The sequence below is a fragment of the Vanellus vanellus genome, assembly GCF_965231255.1.
Source record: "Vanellus vanellus genome assembly, chromosome: 6".
Lineage (NCBI taxonomy): Eukaryota > Metazoa > Chordata > Aves > Charadriiformes > Charadriidae > Vanellus > Vanellus vanellus.
Window position 1 is genome coordinate 13,624,041 of NC_138911.1, and position 20,235 is coordinate 13,644,275.

General features: G+C 41.5%; 1 protein-coding gene across 1 annotated transcript; it reads left to right on the forward strand.

Annotated features, from left to right (window-relative positions):
• Positions 1–216: 216 nt before the first annotated feature.
• RIC3 (RIC3 acetylcholine receptor chaperone) lies at positions 217–19,781 on the forward strand. The gene is made up of 6 exons (XM_082484823.1): positions 217–410; positions 8,060–8,283; positions 9,578–9,656; positions 11,800–11,893; positions 17,607–17,755; positions 18,871–19,781. The coding sequence occupies exons 1-6, from the start codon at positions 263–265 to the stop codon at positions 19,359–19,361; spliced, it is 1,185 nt and encodes a 394-aa protein (XP_082340949.1). The 5' UTR covers positions 217–262; the 3' UTR covers positions 19,362–19,781.
• Positions 19,782–20,235: the final 454 nt, after the last annotated feature.

Genomic DNA, 20,235 nt, shown 5'->3' on the forward strand with positions numbered 1-20,235 from the left:
AGGGTCCTTTCCACAGGGTCCCAACCCAGAACAGGACATGGGCTTCCCACCCCCGGACTCCTCAACACCTCCCCCGCAGAGAGGACGACGCTCCACCGCCCTCGGCCTCTACTGCCCCTCAGGCGCCGCGGCCGCCCTCCGCCTCCCTCAGGCTCCCGCCCGCCCGCCCGCGCCTGCGCGCTCCGCCCGCGCCTGCGCTGAGGCTAACGGTGCGGTAACGGCCGGCTAACGGCTCCGCAACGGCCGCGGCGCGCGGGCCGTCATGGCGTACTCGACGTGCTGCCGGGTGGCCATGGTCTCCTGCCTGGTGCTCTGCGTCTCCCTCCTCCTGCCGCGGACCTTCTTGTCTCGGGGCGGCGGGAGGCAGGAGCCCGGGGCTGCGCCGCTCTCAGCGCCCGCGCCGCCCGAGGGTAAGAGGCCGCTGCGGGCCCCGCCGGCGGCGGCTCCGCTGAGGCGAGGGTGGGTCGCTCCTCGCCGCCAGTTCCCCCCCCTCCCCCCGCCACCCCCGCCCCGGTACGCCGAGGTCCGTGGTTCGGCTGCTGCTCGGGGGCCGAGGGTATGATGTGGGGGATGGCTCAGCGGTGAGTGAGGCCGGGGAGGGGTGGGCCTCGCCGGCGGCACGCTGGGCGGTGGGCCCTGGGCCTCCGGCCCGACCGCAGCTCTCCGCGCCCGGGGGTGCTGCTGCCGCTGGGGCGGGCGGTGCGTGAGCGGTCCTTGGTTGCGCGGCGCGTCTGGAAGGTGCTCTGCCGCCTGGTATGAAAACGTAGCGTAGTTAACCCTTCCCATAAGCGTTACCGGGTCCCTCTGCCGTGCTCTCCCCTTAGTGATGTGTGGAGCGTCAAAGATTGAATTTACTATTCTCCATGTGATTTATTTTCCTCTGTTCCCTTCAGAGAGAGATATTTTAAAATCTTTCAGATTTCATTTTATTTGTTTCATGTAAGTGGGGTACTAAAGCTACTGAAAAGAGACATACCGCTTTTTTTTTTTTTTTCATTGTGATGCATCACTTTTTATTTGAAAGCTTCATTATTTTGTTATTTTCTGTATGGAATGCTTTTGTTGTTGCATATGAAATAAAAGTTCATTTGAATCATCTTCATTGTTTAGTTTCCTACTCCAGTATTTTAAACTTGGTTTTCACACACCAAACTCTCATAATAAACATGCTACATGATGACTCATTTAGACTCAGCTCCTGTCCTTGCAATCCCTCAAGCTATGTCCTTCCTGCCTGCCCTCCTACTCTGCATGTCCCCTCTTAAGTTCTAGAGGAATGGATTCATACAAGCATCTCCCATTCTTTTTATGCCTGTTGCCTTTTACTGTAGGTTTTTCTCCCCAAGGCACTTCACAACAGTAGCTAGTATCGTAGCCCGAGGTGTTGGCAGAGAAAGAGTTTTGCCCAAGGCTGCCCGCAAGCTGGAGATGAAGCTGATGGAAGTACAGAGAACCTCTAGGTTATACTGGATGCTGTCCCACAGGGACTCATGATCAGTGATGTGATCTTCTGCATCTTTCCAACAGCCTGATTCTTACATGACTGTGCACTTCAGTGACGCTAATTTCATTTGACCATTTTTTTTTAAGGACATTCAGGCTGAAGTTACTGCTGAAACGATGTTATGCTGAACGGAAATATATGACTTCTGTACTACAGTTACCTGTTGCTGTGTGTATTCTTGGTCTTTTGAATATAGGTTCATCAGCACTGTAGATTTACAGGTTTGTAAGTTTCATTCCATAATCTCTTAACACTGCAAATTTGAATGGTAGCTGATTTTTTTGATAGCACATCAAGAGCAATACTGTGAGGGCATGGTGCTGGGCCGTTGCAGGGCCCCGCAGACAGCACAGGGGCTCGGTGAGGACTGTGGAGTCACCTGCCTAAAGCAGGCATGGGAGCAGACGCTCTGGGAGGTTGTACCTGTCTCTGTGTTAACTTTGGCCCCTGTGCAGCTCCCGGCTCTGATCCCAGAGTGATACCAGATGGCAGAGTTTGACAAACTTTTCCCACAGCAGTGCAGTCTTAGGCAGTTGTCAGTTGATGTTCTGGTGCTCCTCCTTTGACTGCAGGATGGATTGAATTGATCTAACAGAAAAATTAACTTTAAAAAAAAAAAAAAAAAAAGGGAAAAAAAAGCTTGCCCCCAAATAATTTTCAGTGACAGCTGTCTGATGAGTGGTGTTCATACCTGTTCCTGCACAACCTGCTTCAAGCAGCACTGTCATAAGCTGACTAATCACAGCCACAGTTAAATGCTTAAAATAGATAACATAAATACTCTTTCCATCATCAATAGGTAGCATAAGTACTCTTTCCATCATCCTGCAGGAGATCACAACACAGCACGAGTTAGTGTGTGCCTGGTGCAGAGCAAGCGCTCAGCACGCTCCTTCTGTTGCACCCCAGTCTTTGGCCATGGATGTAATACCTCACCTCAGCTGATCCATTTCAGATGAATAATTATAGTCTGTATTTTCAATTTGATAGCAAGAATTTCATTACACCTGCTCTGTAGACCAAACTTTATTTCCCCTGAAGTTATTTTTTTATTGGAAGAATAAATCTTGATTGAACAGTTCAATTCCTATCTCTGTCATTAGTCCTCCTCTTCAGTGAACTGGTAACTGCAGTTATCTGACAGAAGTTTCAGGGACTTGAAGTAATTGTGTCATTCTTGAAGTTAATAAAGTGCTTATTGTAGTCTTGGGGGTAAAATGCTTCTGAATAAAACATTCTTAAAGTTTACTACCGTTTGTTAGAACTCAATGTTACCAGAAGGCTTTTTATTGAAACAGGCTTTAAGCACAGGAATGGCGCTTTCTCTAATAAAGCTGTTTTCAGAGGTCGCTTTAGGAAAATGGTAAGCATAGCACTATAGAAGTTAATACTGTCTTTCAGACAGAATGGTTGTTCTTTTTCACAGTAATAGTGTCATGTATATGAAAGAACTTCTTTAAAGAACTTATTGTGAATGTATCACATTTCTAGTTTACTTCATGGACAGGCGTTAGAATTTTACTTTTTTTTTTAAATCTTTTGAAAAAGAGGAAAAAAAGAGCTACTAGCAGTTTAAAAAGTACTTTTAAGTCTGGTGTTCACAAATATATGCCAATCATTTTGTAAAGCTGCTCTCTAAGTTGGTAGTTTGAGCAAAACCTTACAGCTCCATGACAATAGGTGTATAGTCTGTCTGCATTGTTAGGAACAATGAAGTGGCATCAGATTTACAAGAAAAATACATGACTGTTCAGGTCATGCCTCTGCCCAGCCTGGATTTGTGCAATGCACACATCAGTTGCCTGCCGGTGTTCTTACTTAAGAAAATTAAGATGTTTGGGTAGTGGTTTTGTTTTCCTTTTAATCTTCGTCTGCAATATTTAGTTAAAATGTTCAAGCATTTGACTGTGTCACTTAAGAACACCCGTGCAATGATTTAAAGTATGGTTTTCAAAACTTCCATTCCTTCTAACCATTTTTGGGTAGGTTTCTAAAGTTGTGTGGTTGGGAACACAGCTAGAGCTACTTTGTAAAAGTCAGTAAAAGAGCAAGAACTAAATGAATGCATACTGTTTTTCCAGATCATCTTGATGTTACACTGTCCGCCGGAATCACAAGTATTTATAAAAAGATTTAGAAGGGAAAAATATAAATGAGTGCATGTGTAAAAAAATCTAAAACATGGGTCTTGTGATAGAGTATAATACTGAAATAGAGTGGCCTCAACTGTGAACTGAATGTGAACTTGTGTTATAAAAATGATTAATTACTTGGGCTTTCTGGGGACAGAGATGTTAGGGAAATTCAAGAGTGTTAATGAATAGCAGCAGAAATGATATAGTGGCTTGAAAGAGAATTTAGATTTAATGTCAAGACAACAGTTTCTGTGTAGATTTTTCTAAGCTATTATACTAAACGTGGAGGCTATGCAAGACAACCTAGGAGGACACTTTCAGTCTAGACATCACATTACTTTGTTATGGAATCCATGTGTTTGTCTGTGTGTTGGCACTTGCAGCCTTAGAACCCTTTCGCTAATTTATCTCATTGGACAGAGAGACAGAAAATAAATGTTTTGTGAAAATAAACTTCTGAGAGGGGCTAAAGATTGATTCAAGTGTCCTGAGCTGAAGGCTTCAGCATGAATGCCTCTTCATTGGCATTTACCACCAATTAGCAAAAGCTTTGCTTAGAGCACACATCTCCTTTATGTATCCAGTCCAACATCAGGGGAGAAAAATGTACAAAACTCTGAGTTCTGGTTCTCACAGAAATGTGTTTCATTTCTGATCCCTGTGACTGTCTGAAAAAATGGTGGTTTTCTTTTTCAGTCACTACGATGAACATTTTATCAGGAAAATGTAAATGGCGCCTAAGCATTCCTAAACGCGGCAGTCAGAGTACAGTTTGAAGACAGGTTTGAGGACTGAATTTGCATTGCTGAGGCAGAAGGATAGTTCTGTATCCCACTGTCACATGTTTTTTCAGTTAAAGCTTTTGCAAAATATCTAGCTGGTTTGTTCTTGGGCTGTGTTTTTTTTGTTTGATTGGTTTTGCATGCACAGTGAGGAATAGTAAATGTCTTACAAGGAAAAACACAATCCAAACCAAAGTAGTGTAACCATGGTTTTGGGACGGAAACAAAGGAAAAAGGCAGAGCGCCTACTGCAGAGCATGAGCAGAACTGTGGGTGCAGTCCTAAGGAGCAGTGCGGTTGAGATTTGAGGAGCAGTGAGAACAGCATCCTTTGCTTTGCTGTCAGCATGGACAAGTCACACGCTCTTCCCAGGCTGCCGTTTCCCGTCACTAAGCCTCTTCCTACGCTTCCTGGGGTCTGAAGAACATGCACATTTTATAAATGAAGTCATAATGTATCATAAATCTGATTAATGGAGTGCAAACTTAATGTAGCAACAGCCCATATGTACTGTATGTCAAACTTTATTTTTTTATTATATCTGTATGTATGTATCCCAGCACTTTACAGCTGGTCAGATGTTGCAGAAAGACATATTATCTAGGTTAAGAGTTGCTAAATCGTACAATAACTTAAGTCTAACTAACTTTATAAATAGTCAAGTTGGGCTCAGTAGCAATTCCTAAACCCCATTAGACCACGTAACAGCTTTCTTGGAAAAAAGACACTTGGATGCTCTGAATATTATTAGCTGGTTGGCTGTTGTATTACGTGTGCTATAAATATACTTTCTAAGATTTGCTTTTTTCAGTTGCGTGTTAATATTGTTAAAAGTCTAAAAAACCCACAGTAATTTTCATGTGATACTGCTATTAAGGACTTTACCTACATTCAGAAACTATAGTCTCTTAAAACAACACGAATGTTAGCTGGGGCATAATTTCCTTTCCGGACTTAAGCTATTGAAGGGACAGGGTTAGACAAAACATGCTCTGCTTGCCCTGTAGCTGGTTTGCAAAGTTGATTTGAAGCATTAAACTGATAAATTATTAAGCGTGTTGGGTAAATCTTAGGTAAAAGATCACAAAGCCAGGTAGGGCGCATTGGGCGGAGCTACCACGTGCAGCGAGCAGGTCTGCCTGCAGCTCTCGGGCTGGCGCAGGGGAGCTGAGAAAGGTCTCCGAAGGAGAGCAGCGCTGTGGCACCCTTCAAAGCCGTATGGAGGTTCGTGCTCTTTCCTTCCCACAGCATGGAAAATGTCCTGTTGAAGTGCCCACTGTCAGCACTGGCAACTGGGTGGTGCAGCAAGCAAGGACCTGGCACATGCCCTTCTGTCCTCACGTAGAAGTGCCACTTGATTTTATTGATGGAGAGCGTGTCATTGTCTCCATTTGAAAGTGGTTTGTTTCGTCCCTGCAAATGTTGAATTCAGTCGCATCATCTACTGGTGTGCTCGGGTGTTAGGTTTTTTAATAGCACAAGGTATGTTGTTTAATTGACAGTGGCATCCAAATTGCTACGCGTTTGCATTTATATACTGTGTATTTGACAGCTTTTTGCATATGGCCTTTTAAGTTGCCTGTGCTGTCAATTTCCTCTATAATTTGCATGGGTTCTTCACAATAAAAAGCTACAGAGATATTTTATTTTTTTTAAATAAGGAAATCCTTATGAAAGTTTAAAAATCAACAGGGAAGATTTAGAACTAGAAGCTGTGAAATTCTCCTTTAAAATTATTTTGATAGTGAAATGATTATTGTGTGTCCCTTTGGCCTGATTATCTTGAATTGAATTGAATCTTTTAAAGCACAAACGAAGCCTTGTGGATAATTTAGAAAACTATTCCCTTTAAATACAGTTTCACCTTTGTCAATTATTTTCTGCTTTCTTTATCTCTCTTTTTTTTTAAAATAAATAATATTTGCCTGAGTATAAGATGTTTTGCAAAGGTTTATCTACCCTGCTGTTCCATCCCTGCCTCAGTGATACTGCTCTCTACACGACATCACACTTGTTTCCCCAGTGACCTACTGCTACAGGCCATTCCTGCGGGAGCAATGGGACTTTCTTGTAAATAAGATGTTATGCTTTCTGTCACAGACTTTGAATAATTCACTAAAATTAAAGGGCGTGATAACAGCTTCCTCAAAGTTAAGCCTGAGCTAATCTGAAAGCGGTTTTGGTCAGTGGTGGTATACCTGGGTGGTTTCACTAAAGCCTACAGCACCCGTCATCTAAAAGAAAAAATGTGGTTTTAATAGTAGAACTTCAGGTATTATTGATATAACTTCCTAATATGTATTTACTGCAATTTTCTGTGCTCAGGAATTCGGCTGCCTACGCTGGTGTTTCCTAGCAAGAGCAAATGTTAACTTAATCTAATTTTCTCTTGTCTTGCTTCTCTCAAAAATACTTGCAGCTGGGTACTTCCAGAAGTTAAGTTAGTTATTTGTGGCGCTATTTCAAGCCTGGGTTTCGTTTGCTCTATGCAAGCGCGTGCAGCCTGCCCCGGCGCCAGTACCCGGTGTCCAGGCTGCCTGCGTTCCTGCTGCGTGTGCCGGGGAGGGGAGTTTTGCAGCTGGCGTGGGGGTGAGATGCTGCCCCGGCTCTGGGGCTTCCATCCATCGCCTCCCACCACCAGACGCGGTGGCGGAGTAGAGGAGTAATTCAGTTCAGTCCCAAACAGTGGGCAGGGAGTGAAGGGGTAAGCCCAGGCTGGGTATGGAGATAGAAAGCAGGATGTCAAGTAGACGGAGGAGTAAAATAGTGAATTTCATGGCAAAATTGTTAAATTGATGGCAGCAAGAAAATACAGTAACTGCATGAGCTTAGATTTATTGAGATTCTAGTGCCTTTCGGTTGAATGAAATCGTCCACAGCACCATTTCAGTCTTACTGTAGCGTCCATGCATCCATTTATGCTCACTCCCCTTTCTTGTTTTAAATTGTCTCTGCCTCTCCCAAGGCTAGTAACCATTTTTCCCCCTCTAAAATGCCAAAGACCATTTGTCTTAAGCTATCTCCTCTCTTCCGTTGCTTTACCCAACACATTTTAAGGAGAACAGTTTAAGGTGCCATCACTTTTCTTTATCTTTCATTGCTCATTTGGTAAAATCAGGTAAAATACTACTTGTTATGGTAATAGCTGAAAATCTATACCAGGCAAACACTGCAGTTGTGTATCGTGACGCTGGATGGGTAGTGCTTTATACATTCACATGCCTTTGTGTAATATTGAAAGATCAGGCTCACAGCAGAAAACTGATACGTTGTTGGGGGTTTTTTTTGAGCACAGAACCAGAAGTAAGAGTTTGGGTTTTCATCCTGTTAGGGATGCTGATTCATAGGGTCTTTGGACAAGTATATGGCTGTTAAACTCCATGTTCTATTAATTGCCTGGCCAGCTTTTTCTCGAGAGATTAATTGCACATTCCTAACTCCTAGCACTGCCTATAGTAAGTGACCGAGGATTGAGTTTACAGACTTACTGCTTACAGTCCAACAAGTTATGCGTCAGTGGTGGTGCATTAAAAAGTAGAGAGAAGAGGTCAGCCGCACCTCCTGCAGTTTTAGGCTGCGTGTAAAAGGGTGAAAAGTAACAGAAGAAAAATAATCATTGTGTGGGGTTTTTTTTGCAGGGAAGCTTGGTCGCTTTCCACCGAGGATGCATTACCAGGCTACTCCCGACAGCCAAGCTGCCCCTCATTTTCCAAGGTCTCACCTTGCTGAAGCGGTTGCCAAAGCCAAGGCAGGCGGAGGTGGTGGTGGAAGCAGCAGTGGAACTGGGAGAGGTCTTGTGGGGCAGATTATCCCTATATATGGATTTGGCATCTTCTTATATATCCTGTACATTTTATTTAAGGTAAGACCAACATAAATTGAAAAGTTAGGGCAATAACAACTAAAAAAACTGCAAAACAGAAACAATAGAGTTCCATTTCTGTACCTGGCTCTATTTCAGCCTTGCTGAAAAAAATAAAATATTTATGCTGAATCTTTGGTGAGTGGTTGAAAGATTGGTGTATCCCGTGGTTTTTGCTATTGCAAAGACTGTAGCTAAAATGTAGGGATGGGTTGCTGAAATCTTGTATTGGCCTCTGACCTCTTACAATTTTTTTTAATGATTTCCCCTCCCCTCCCTCCCCCCGGAAAATGTGTATGCCTAGAATAATGTTAGATTAATTGTGAATATACACATAGTATTCTCTTCTATCGTGTGTGACTACATATCATATATACTGTATATGTCGTGTATTGTGTTATACACCTGAGGTGGGAGAGAGGGAGTACAAATATTGCATACCTTCTGGAACAAAAGCGGCATGTAGGTTGAGAATGGGAGTTTGTCAGGTCGTATTGACCACGCTGGAACTACTCCAGCTGAGGAACTGGGTTGAAAGCTAGTTGTAATAAGCACAGCCCATATTCCCCTCAAACGTTTCACACCTGATTTGAACTTCTCATGGCTTTTTGTCACGTAGGGGTGACTTGCATGTAGGTGATGACAGCCAGCTGTGTGTGAGGAGGGAGAAGTGGGCTTGTTTTTCCCTTTGAGTGGGTGCTGAATCCAGACTGCTCAGTGTCCAAACAATTGAGCCTGCTCTGGATAGACAAGAGGCAAGGACGAGGTGAATTGGGTAAGCTGATCAAACACAGAGCAGACAAAAGAAATAGATAGCCTGCAGTTTCTGTATAGAGCCAGCCAGTAGCTTTTGCTGCAGGTGCAAAGTTGGTGAGGAATAATGGGAGAAGATGTTGCAAGAGGGACAAGCGGGGTCACATACAATTCCGTCAGAGCCTGTTCTTTATTTCACAATAATTGCCCAATGCACTGTTTATTTTCTCTCCTATATACAGAAGAATTACAGGATCAGACTGGAACAGATAAATATTCTAAATATGAAAAAGTTATTTTTGATGAGTTATGGTTTCTCTGTGCTTAAAAATGTCATTTGTTCCAATTGCCTTGTAGCAGTTTTCGGCTGGCGAGATCTCTCAGGCATCTTTCACGGTTGTCTGGTTTTGCTGCTGGGCGTGCTTTTCTGTAGTTACTTTCTGGCATATTTTAGTTTTCTATCCTTTTTGCTGTTGCCTTTGGGGCTTATGTATTACTATTTCTGTAACTCATGGAAGAGTCATCTTTTTTCACTCATCAGCTGGCTTCCAAGGGAAGAACTATTGCTGGAGAGCGGAAATGCCCTACTGCTGCACCTGGAAACATGAAGAGGAAAATCAGTGAGTATGACTTCTGAGTTCTATCTGTGTAGCTGTTGCCTCTGTAGAGGCACGGGCCAACTGGTTTCTTCAAGTTCTGGGCAGACTGTAAAGCTGCTGTTCGCTCTCCCCCTGCCCTGCAAAGAACAAGCCAGAAGCTTCTGTGTTGGAATGATCAAGAGTTAAAGTGAATTACTGCACCGTCGCTTTCTAATCTCATTCGGCTAATGAGACTCTGCGGTAGTAGCCTGATCTCAAGCCCCCCTGGAAGCAATGGATTTTCATGAGGTTCACTGAATTAACTGTACGGATTTGCTGAAAAGCTATGTAGCTAGTGATTAAAAACAGATAATAGGATGTCCATCTATAATTATTCTATAATCCGTTGTAGTAATAGTATATCAAGATATTATTAAAAGCTATCTTCATTTTTTTGAATTTGTGAATTCTTGGCAATCACCAGGCACTTCGTTACTTTTTCCCTTCCCTTTTAGCAGTGCTCAGTTTTGATGAGAAAGCCAATAGTATTCTGAAATGCTATTGTGGTTTTACCTAAACATCGGTGGGATGGATTCAACTATTTGTAGACGTTTATTAGATACATTAATAAGCTTACTATTGAAGATTGGATGAGCAGTTACCATAGCAGTATTTAAATGTGTTGTGTTTAGCTGGCTAAATTGTAATAGGAAAGAAAAGTACTTAGGGCTTTCTAGAAAGTGCTAGCAGTAAGGTAATTCTCTTAACATAGCTGTAATTATCTTGACATTAATGCGTATATTAGGAATACCTAATGTACTCAGCGCTACGGCTTGTATTTTCAGTGCACTTGTACTGCATTGTGCCTGGCAATTTTGTGCAATTTATTAGCAACGGTAATTGTATTTTTTTCTCTAATGCTTGGTAAGAGAAACTAACTTTGCAGTAAGTTAAATATTTACCGTCATTGTAACCCCAAGAGCTAGTGATGAAAAGTATTGTGCCTGTTTCTTGAGCTCTTCATTTGTATTCCTAAAGCGTTCATTGGAAGCTTTAGCAGAGCAGGAGACGACTCACTGGATTAGGAACCACTTACAGAGTGACTTGGAGGGAGTAACTTCCTTTCTCTTTGCCAATTTCCCTTCCCCTATTTTTAAAGTCTCGGACGTGCAAAATAATGACATCAGTGATACATTAAGTGATGGCATTCTCTGCAGAATAGAGATCTTCCCCAAAACAGGATGTTTATGGATGGCTTTCCCCATTCCTGCTATGTTGGAGTTCCGTTGTGCCTTTGTGCTGCTTAACTGGGTGTGCCTCAAGCAGCTGAATATTTAACTAACGCTGGCTGGTTTCATTTTGTTCTGCAGTTGGGAACAATGAAGTCTCAGCTATAGGATTTTGAGCGTGAGCCACACGAGTCAAACAAGGCGCTCAAGCATTTTTGTTGACGGCCGTGCTGTTGCATCTTCGCCGTTAACGCTTTCAGATAAATTAAAGCCAGTACGGGCGTTCCTGCACGTATGCGTGTCTGTCTACTATTGTACTATGGACACGCTTTTTTAAAAAAAAGTGCAGCCATGGAAATACTGTGCTTTGCTCCCCAGACAGACACGACGTGGCCACCTATCGTTCATGCCGGTAAGCCGGGCAGACCGTTAGCGCTCGCTGCCTACCCTGGCACACCTGTGAAGGGTTGGATGCCATCAAGCCCATGAACCTCATTCTCTTTGATGAAGATGCGGTTTCTCAAACCTTAGACTCGTTAAAAAATGCTCAAGTGACCTTTTGTCTCTGTTGCCAAGGACTTACGGGGAAATTCCATGAGAACTATTAATTCTGGGGTAGACAGTAAAACACTATGGTTTCCTTAGAAATAAAAATACAGTATTTTCATTTCTCTAACTTTAATCTCCGGAGCATTTACAGTGGCCCACTCAGTCTGCTTATTGGGAGGTTGGTGGGGAGCCTTTGAAAGAACGTGCTTTCTGTGTGTCTTATTACCATTGGCAGTAGTCTTCACCTTCTTATACCAGGAAAAGTAGGTAGAATTCTTTAAGCTGCATGTTTTAGTTTCCTCACAGCCAGTTTGGTTTAGTACAGCCTATGCTACCTGCGATAATGGGACAGGGATACATTTTCAAAGCTCCTACTGACAGATCTTGGGATTTTGTTTGTTTTACAGCTGACTATGAGCTCACTCAACTCCAGGAAAAACTGAGGGAGACAGAAGAAGCTATGGAAAAATTGATCAACAGAGTAGGACCTAACTGTGACAGGTATGTATCATGCTCTCATTAGAAATTAAACTTTCTTACGTTGGCTATATTAAAATAGCAGTTTTATTACTACTTCAAATTGTAGAAATTTGATTTTGCACATTACATTTTTTGTTTTGCAGTTTTTCTCTTTTCAGCATCTATATTTACAAGAAATCATTTTTTCCAAATTCACTTTCCTTACACAGAAAAGCAACTATCCCTACCCTTCCCCTTTGTACACTGTGTTATTTGGAAAATAATGACATATATGTGTAAACCAAAACCAAAAACTTTACATTTGAAGTATATAAACCAACCTGCCTTAATGTGACCAAAGAAATATTCTGAGTGATTGCTAAGAGACCCATTTATTTTAGTTTTTTTCTTTCCAGTCCTATGGCTTATTTTTCTAAATAGAAATGCTGTTATAATATCCATAAAATATTTCTTTAAGGGCAGAATTGTATAATAATCTGATTCCATAACTTGGTTCCACCCTGTAACCAGTAAATCCATGCATTTGCTTCTGAATATAAAAGAAAAAAAAAGAGTTGTAAAATCAGGATTTAAAAATTTATTATGTTTATTAATGTTTACTATATATCTGAGATCAGTGTTCTACATTATAAAGAAACACTGGAAACCAGTCTATGTTTTTCATAAGGAGTGGAACAACACATCTCTAGGACAATGCATAACTGCAGTGTTGGAAAATTTAAATACCATGAATATTAAGGTGATGTTTGCAAGCAGGAAAGATAGCTCTTCAGGTTGTAGTGTGTGTTAACTTTGTCTGGATCAGTCAATGCCTGTTTTAACCCATTCTGTAGGAGCAATTCTGTGCCGAGCTTGCACATTGTGTTCATTTATGCTTCAAAGGGCATTCTCTTTGAGCACGTAGCTTTGCCCACTTTGCACCGTGCCCTGCATTGCGGCTGCAGTCGTCTCAGCAAGATGAGGTGCCAAACTTGCCTGTGTTAGGCCAGGTTCCAGCAGGAGAACCCCTAAACTCCCTGGTTTTGCTAGTGAAACAGAAGGATACTATTTTGACTATTACTCATCTGTGTTTTGGAGAGCTAACGCAATGCTCTACGCGTCCCTTTAAGCTGCCAGAAATAGGCTTATGAGCCGCTCAGATATTGTGCTGACTCTCAGGACAGGATATTTTTTTCCTGAGAAATGGGTTTAGGGTCTGATCCAGTATTTGTTCCACTCTGTGTTATTGGCTCAGAGCCTTTATTTAGTAGAACTTCCCTTCTTTGTTCAACCAAACTATTTATATAGATGGATCTAAAGGTCTCAGGGGAAATCAGAATCTGAATCTAATACAGAATTTCGTATGTAGCCTCTTTAAAGAGAAGGGGGAAAGCACCTCTAGGTGGAGCAAATAGCTGTTCTTCAAATACAGACAGACTTTGAAGCTTTCTTAATCTACACTGTGATACTCATTAAGTTCAGATACTGGATGAATGTCTTAAAATAAAATGTATGGTTAGAAAGTGTAATTAGAGCACAGAGTACGGTGCTAGACTTATTCAATCTGGAGGCTGATAGATTTAAATAAAAAGGAAAGAGGAAGAGAGCAAAAATTACTTGAGTTCCATTTATTAACGTGCAGTTAAACAGAAATCCTTACAAGAGAAAAAAGTCAGAGGAAGAAGTAACTGCTATCAAATTTAAACTAATGCTGAAAGATCCCCGGTGAGACCGTGGCCCGTTACACTAGGTATGGCAAAGCGGCTCCCAACCTGCCGAGTGAAATATTAGTAACCAAACCAAAGGATGTATTTTGCGTTGTCACAAAAACCGATGTATCATCATAACACACAGTGTTTGTAATAGTGTTGACTTCTGAGCTCATGCCTGTGTCCTCTCACTATACTTCAGGAGCGTTCTCCCAGCTGAACTACTCCAGGATTCATCCTGGCTTTCTTCTTCTGGTGAAGATTCTTAGAATCCAAAGACATCCTAATTTTGTATATTTTCTTCAAAACCCATTACTTTTGAATCTGGATGGGCTTGGAAGGACAGTTTATTCTCAGGAAAGAAATCCTGTTTCAAAGGAATAATATATACTGTGCTCTGTGATTTTATTTTGCTTTCTTCTGTAGCAAGCGTACACGTTGCTTTCTTGCTGTGGCTTGTCCTGCTCATTTCTTTGTCTTTCAAAAGCATTTGAGTGAAGTGAGGCTGGAAGACCTCTCGATATTTTTAGCTGGTTTTCTCAGATGGGACAGCCTTTTATAAGGCTTGAAGACCGACCTCCAAACCAACCAAGGAGACCTCCTTCCAAACCAGCAATACTGGTTGGAATTGCTACAGCCTTAAGTACAGAAATCCCTTTGCAGAAATGCAAAAGTTTCAAACAGTATAAGAAGTACATATAATTTTAATAAGGCCTAGCATATATTAGCAAGGACTAGAAGCAAGGTAAAGAAAGCAAGAGGAAGAAAGAACTACCTGGCTGGGTCCTCAGCAACATAACCAAACCTAAACTACGAGACGGAGAAAGATAATTGTTACCTAATGCACACGCTTAAATGGGTAGCACACAGTACCTAAAGATATAACGATTCACAGCTCTGAGATAATCTAGAACTCTTTCCAGCTCTTTTTTTCAACAGATTATATACATTTAAATTATACAGTTTCGTAATTTACCATCACATCCTATCGCTAAGTGGACCTCAGTATCTCCAGTTTCTAAATATAGACCTTTATAGTCTAGTATCAGCAGAGATGAGGAGCCTTGCTGGGCATTTGGTGATTCAGAAATAAAGACTTGCTTGATGGTTATATAGGGCTCTCTGCATTAAAATCACACATTTTGCTTTTTTTTCCAGGCTTTTAGCAGAGTGTGTCAATGTTGGGACAAAAGATATCCCTACCCGTCCTCACAGATGTCTTACCCATATTCTTTTCACCACTGCCTGTAAAATTTGGTATTTTGAAACTGCTTTAAGTTGAAGAATACTTGTAAATACTTTTCTCAATGGGAGTATTGTACAATACTCTTGTAAAAAAATAAATAAATCTCAGTTTCCGGTAATTAGGTAAGAGGTAGAAATCATGGAGCTCAATTACCTGTTTTTAAAGTCCTGTTTACCGGGCTGTCAATTGGAAAACTTACCTTTTTACCATAAACTGAGCAAATGTGATATGGAAGAGAGAGAGAGGCTGTACTCTGTGGGGTGCCATTGTTGGGCTATAGCTGCATTTTAATAGTGATTTTTTTAAGATCATGAAACAAAAAAATACAGTTGACACATGTGAGATACCGTGTTAGATTACAGATTTTCACTGCAGTCATGATAGCTCTTTAGGAAATGTTCTGATCTCAGCGTAAGAATAAGAAACCTTTACTTCACCTGTTAGTGAGCACTTTGGGACTCTACAAAATGAAAGCATTGCCACTATAAAAAGTAATAGCTGCGTTAGAGCTACAAATACACAGAGCCAAACCACTGACCTTTTCTTACACTGTAAACCTTTTGCATCTGTTGTCCTCTCAGTATTCATAAGTGCATTATACTCTGGTAAATCTCCTGTATGCAGGCAGCCAGATGTCTTATACATTGCCAGCATCTTACAGTAAGTCTTCCTAGAGGCTTTAAACAAAGTAGAAATAGTGCATGGGCTTTGGTTTCTCCCTGTCTATAGGGGAATTTGTCTTTTAACCAAGGTATCTGGAGGAAGAATACTCTGAAATACTCACAGAGACCTCGGGTTGCAATAAGACAGTGCTTTCTAATGACAGTATCCAGCATATTAGGAATTTTCCTGTATGAAATCCCACAGTGATGCAGCCGCATTGATTGATCCTATTATCTCCCCATTGTGCTAAACAGACAGGCCTTTCTGTCTTTATCCAGGTGGTATATATTAAAATTACATACACTTTTGTCTATCAAAGGAGGATTACTTTGACAGTTCTATTACAGCTTCTGTCAAAGGCAGCTGGCTGATGAAACCGTTTCTTTTTGTGTGCCTGTTAATTCACGTCTCAGAGTCTACATCTGCATAACCCAGGCTTTTGAGAAGATGCTGTCTCACGCCTTCACTTATTCTGCGCAACAAACTGCCACTGCAACTTGAGGGGACTCCGTGCAACCTCCATACAGCGTCGGGATTGTATCAGCTTTTCAAACTGTGGAGCAAAGTGCCCCTCAGGGGAAGCTCAGAGGAGGGATCTCAGTCAAACAGTTTAATCCGGGTAGCTGCTAATGAAACCAGTGGGCCTGCTCCGGAGCTAAGATCAATTACAGACAACTGTGTGTGCAACTGTGCACAAAATCTAGCCCAGGGTCAGCACTTTGATCACCATTGCACAAACCAGCAGTGTGATGCTAATCTCTTTGGCTTTAGACCAGCATCACTCTGCTGGCTTTAGTGGAGTAACTATCGCGTTACCATCAGTCCTGTATACGTAGAGTAGCACGAAGTACCTATTAAAATGCCTCCGTATTCACAGCAGTTAGTAAGAGGAAAAACTGAAGATGGAAGCTGCAAGTTTTCAAGTTTATGAGAATTCAGGTGCCTGAAACAAGGTTTAGATAGATACTAATCACCTAAATCCAAAATCATTAATCTATTTCCAGCTCCCCTCTTCCCATCTCACCCTTAAGATGCACTGAGCAGCTGTCTAATCTTGGAGATTATCTCTCTGTCTGATGGTCTGGAGATCACCAGAGATCATCTGCCTGACCTCGCGTACCACCTACGGTTCAGCATTCTGCGCATGCCAAGAGCCACCCTTGAAACAAGCGCAACAGTCAGAACCATTTTCACCCCTAAGTACAGCCAGTCTCTTTCTTACTCTGACCTACTGAGTTAGTACAGCTCAGATCGCCACCCTCCAAATACTTCTTTTTGTCCATAAGATTCCTGGGAGGCTATATTTTTTTCCCAGAGAAAAATAACACGTAAAGACTACATGATCTTATCTGTTGGAATCATTTTTGTTAGAACAGTAAGTCATTGTATTACCGGAGCAGTAGTAATTACTGGAATCAGCAGTGTGGAATCAGCAGTGTAGAATCAGTCAAAATTATAGTTTACTTTTAATCTGATAAAAATCTCAGCCCTCTCCCACTCTCCACCTGATTCTAAAGGCAAGTTAAAGTTAAATGTAACACCTTCTTTTCATTTTTAAATCTTCCTTCCTGCTTCTCCCCTGCCCCCCGCTCGGCAGCATTGTTGACTCTCTATGATAACACGATCTGTCCAACTGGCATTTCTTAATGAGGCCTTGCACATTTAATACCTTTAGTAGTTTGGGATCATTAGACTCTTGAGACTAATGTCCATGTGAGACATTTAGATCAGTCCCACAAGTTGTTTTAAATGTAGCATAGATTCTGAATTGCATTTTCTTACAATGCTTCAAACAAGGTATGGCCCTCTAATTCTCACCTAAAACCCTTTTGAAAGACAGAAATTTCCATAGTGTCTTCTGTACCATACCTCTTGCTTGTGTGTCACTTTTCGTCTTGCTCTCACCTTGGCTGTACCTGCCTTCCTTTACCTGTTTAATTTTGCAGGCTTTCTAGATAAATGGATAAACCTTTATACTGAGTTGGAGCGGAGACCACACGCGGATGTTGAATAGCGATCATACTGCAGTTGGGTTTCTTCAGACTGTGCTGCTGAGGCGAACCAAACAGTTGGGTTCAAACTCTGTTAATGGTTTGTAATAATAGTGGACTGAATTCTGGTGTTTAATATTTTCTAGCAGGACTCAAAATGTTACAACAGACCAGGAAAAAAGGTTGCTTCAGCAACTCCGAGAAATTACTAGAGTTATGAAAGAAGGAAAATTCATAGATGGCATCTCTCCTGAGAAGGAAGCTGAAGAAGCTCCTTACATGGAGGACTGGGAAGGTAAGCGAGGGCCTTTCTTACCATTACCCTGATGAGAAGAATTGAATAAGGGTTACTTACAGTCCCAGATCCTTTCAAAATTTTTTGTTAACTTTATCCTTCCTTTTCAGAAGGCAGTGTTCAAAACTTTGCAAGAGGTGGTTTGTTTTCCCAACCATAATGGAAAGAAAATAGATTTTGAGGCATCCAGCATTTCCTTTAGTGTAAGCACTACACCATCTGCTGCCAAAAGTGGCATATGAATACTCACATATGCTTCATCTGCTGCTGGGTCTTGGCTGCTGTAGGTTTATATCATTCCCCTTCTTTGCTGGGCTAGATTTCATGCAAAATCATAAAACCCTTGGAAATCAGAATCAATGTTTTGGATAACTTACAGTTTTTACTTTTGATTAGTCATCCTTTGTTTGCTCCAATGTTGTAAAAGTCAACTCCAGGAAGTCTGTCTTTTAAAAATTCTTTATTTCAATGTTCTTTCTGTTCCGTAGTGTTTACTTGTTACATAAATGTGTTTTTAAGGTATCCTAGCTGAGCTGCTTACTATCGTAATTTTAAATGCAGACTTAATTCCTTGCTCTTTAAGAAGCTTCCAAAAATGATCCAAAACATAAAGCATAAACAGTGGCCTGAAGCTCTGTTTTCTTAAGTCATGTTCATGATGCATTTTCTAAAATTAAATGCACAAAGTCATTGACATATCTGTTTTTTCAACTTTATAAATAATGCTGTTTATAGCAAAAGTCTTCAAAACATGAATCAATCTGTAGACAGAAAAAAAAAAAAAAAAGATCTATTTGAAGATCTAAGACACAATTTTCACCTGTTAGCTCCCATAGCTTTCAGACACGCTCAGATATTCACTTCTGAAAGTCAGGGTTGATATCCTGGCTCCCTAAAAATAAACGGAGTTTTCTCATCATCTCCCAAGAAGTCATGTCGTGCACATTCTTGCCATGGATTTACTACTGTGACATATGCATGGCATTAAACAGACGACACATATACTGACAGTGCTAAAACCAACTGTTTTAACAAACTTGTGCATCCATCCCTGAAGTCAGTACTACTTTTAAATGCTGGTAACACTTCAAGCTGTGTATCACTTTATTCCTAAGGTTATCCAGAAGAGACCTATCCTGTCTATGATAATTCTGATTGCGTCAAGCGCAAACAGGACACGATCCTTGTAGATTACCCTGACCTGAGCCAGCCCTCTGCAGAAGAGCTGGCAGAAAGAATGGAGGGCATGGAAGATGAGGAGCATCTGTGCAATGAAACCCTGCTATCTGATCTCACCATGGGAAGGGGTGGTCATGCTTTAATGCAGAAAAAGGATGAGATAACTGGCATCAGTGAAGAGGAGAGGGGCCTTCATGGTAGCCAAAGCATTGAGGAGTGCTGCTGCTGTTACGAGGATGATGATCCTGCTGTCATAGCAGAGAACTCTGGATTCCACTCTGAGAGCTGCAGTGAAGCAGAAGAATCAACCCAAGAGGACCTGTCTGTGGAGTCAGAAAATGAAAATGCAGCACTGAAAAAGCAAAAAGCCAGTGATTCAGATGAAACCGGCACACTGAGAAAGCGCAACACAAAAGGACTTGAGTAAGAGAGACAATACTGGATGTTATCTAGATGGTGAAGGCAAAGGTCGTAAACTGTCATTTGAGTGGTTTTTGTTCCCGATGAAGACTTCTCTTCGTTCATCTCCTTGTACCAATTTAATTCCCATGGTAACAAGCAGTCATCGTATCATCTACCTGAACTGGAAGCCAATGCCCTCTTTCATGCAGTCTTGTCATGGCTTACCATGACATTGCCAACAGCACTTTGTCCTTGCTTTTTGGAGACTGGCATCTTGGAGCCGATTATTCTATTCAGATATTTGTAATTCTTTCCCATTCTGAACAAACAATCCTGACCTTTACCCATTGTCATCCCAGAGTTAACCAAATGTCTTTTCCAACTTTTTAAAAAATATCTGTTTGTGTGCTACCAGTTATTAAATTAATCGAATGCATATATATTTACGAGATTACCAGGAAGCTGGAGGAGTAAGTATGGCTTCTTTCTCTTACCTGAATGTTAACTGATCAGCAGAACAGACCATAGTCACACACGTGACTCTTTCTCAACTGTGTCATTGCTGCTGTACGTCCAAGAAACTGTTGTCACTACAATCCACAAAATTCATATGCTACCCCAACCCACAGCCTGTTTCCTAGCTTATTCCATGCTGCAGGACCAGTAGCCTAATCTATGTTATGTTCCAGGAAGAGTGTGAGCAAGACTGAGGCATTGTGAATTGTTCTTTGTCTTTGCCGTAGCCATGGTGAAACGCCTTGATGAAATTCCCAGATGAGTGCAGGAATCGGACCATACTTTGTGTTAGAGAACATGAAAAATATCCCTGGGGATAAAAAAAAAAAAAGGCAGCAAGAAAGTTTGTCCTTAAAAGTAGAGAATAGAGCGAGGGTGAACCT

Bases quoted from the DNA above. Each gene is read 5' to 3' on its own strand.
- RIC3 (XM_082484823.1), top strand. From the start codon at position 263: ATGGCGTACTCGACGTGCTGCCGGGTGGCCATGGTCTCCTGCCTGGTG. The intron at 411-8,059 runs GTAAGAGGCCGC...TTTTTTTTGCAG, and splicing joins AGCGCCCGCGCCGCCCGAGG to GGAAGCTTGGTCGCTTTCCA. The intron at 9,657-11,799 runs GTGAGTATGACT...TTTGTTTTACAG, and splicing joins AAACATGAAGAGGAAAATCA to CTGACTATGAGCTCACTCAA.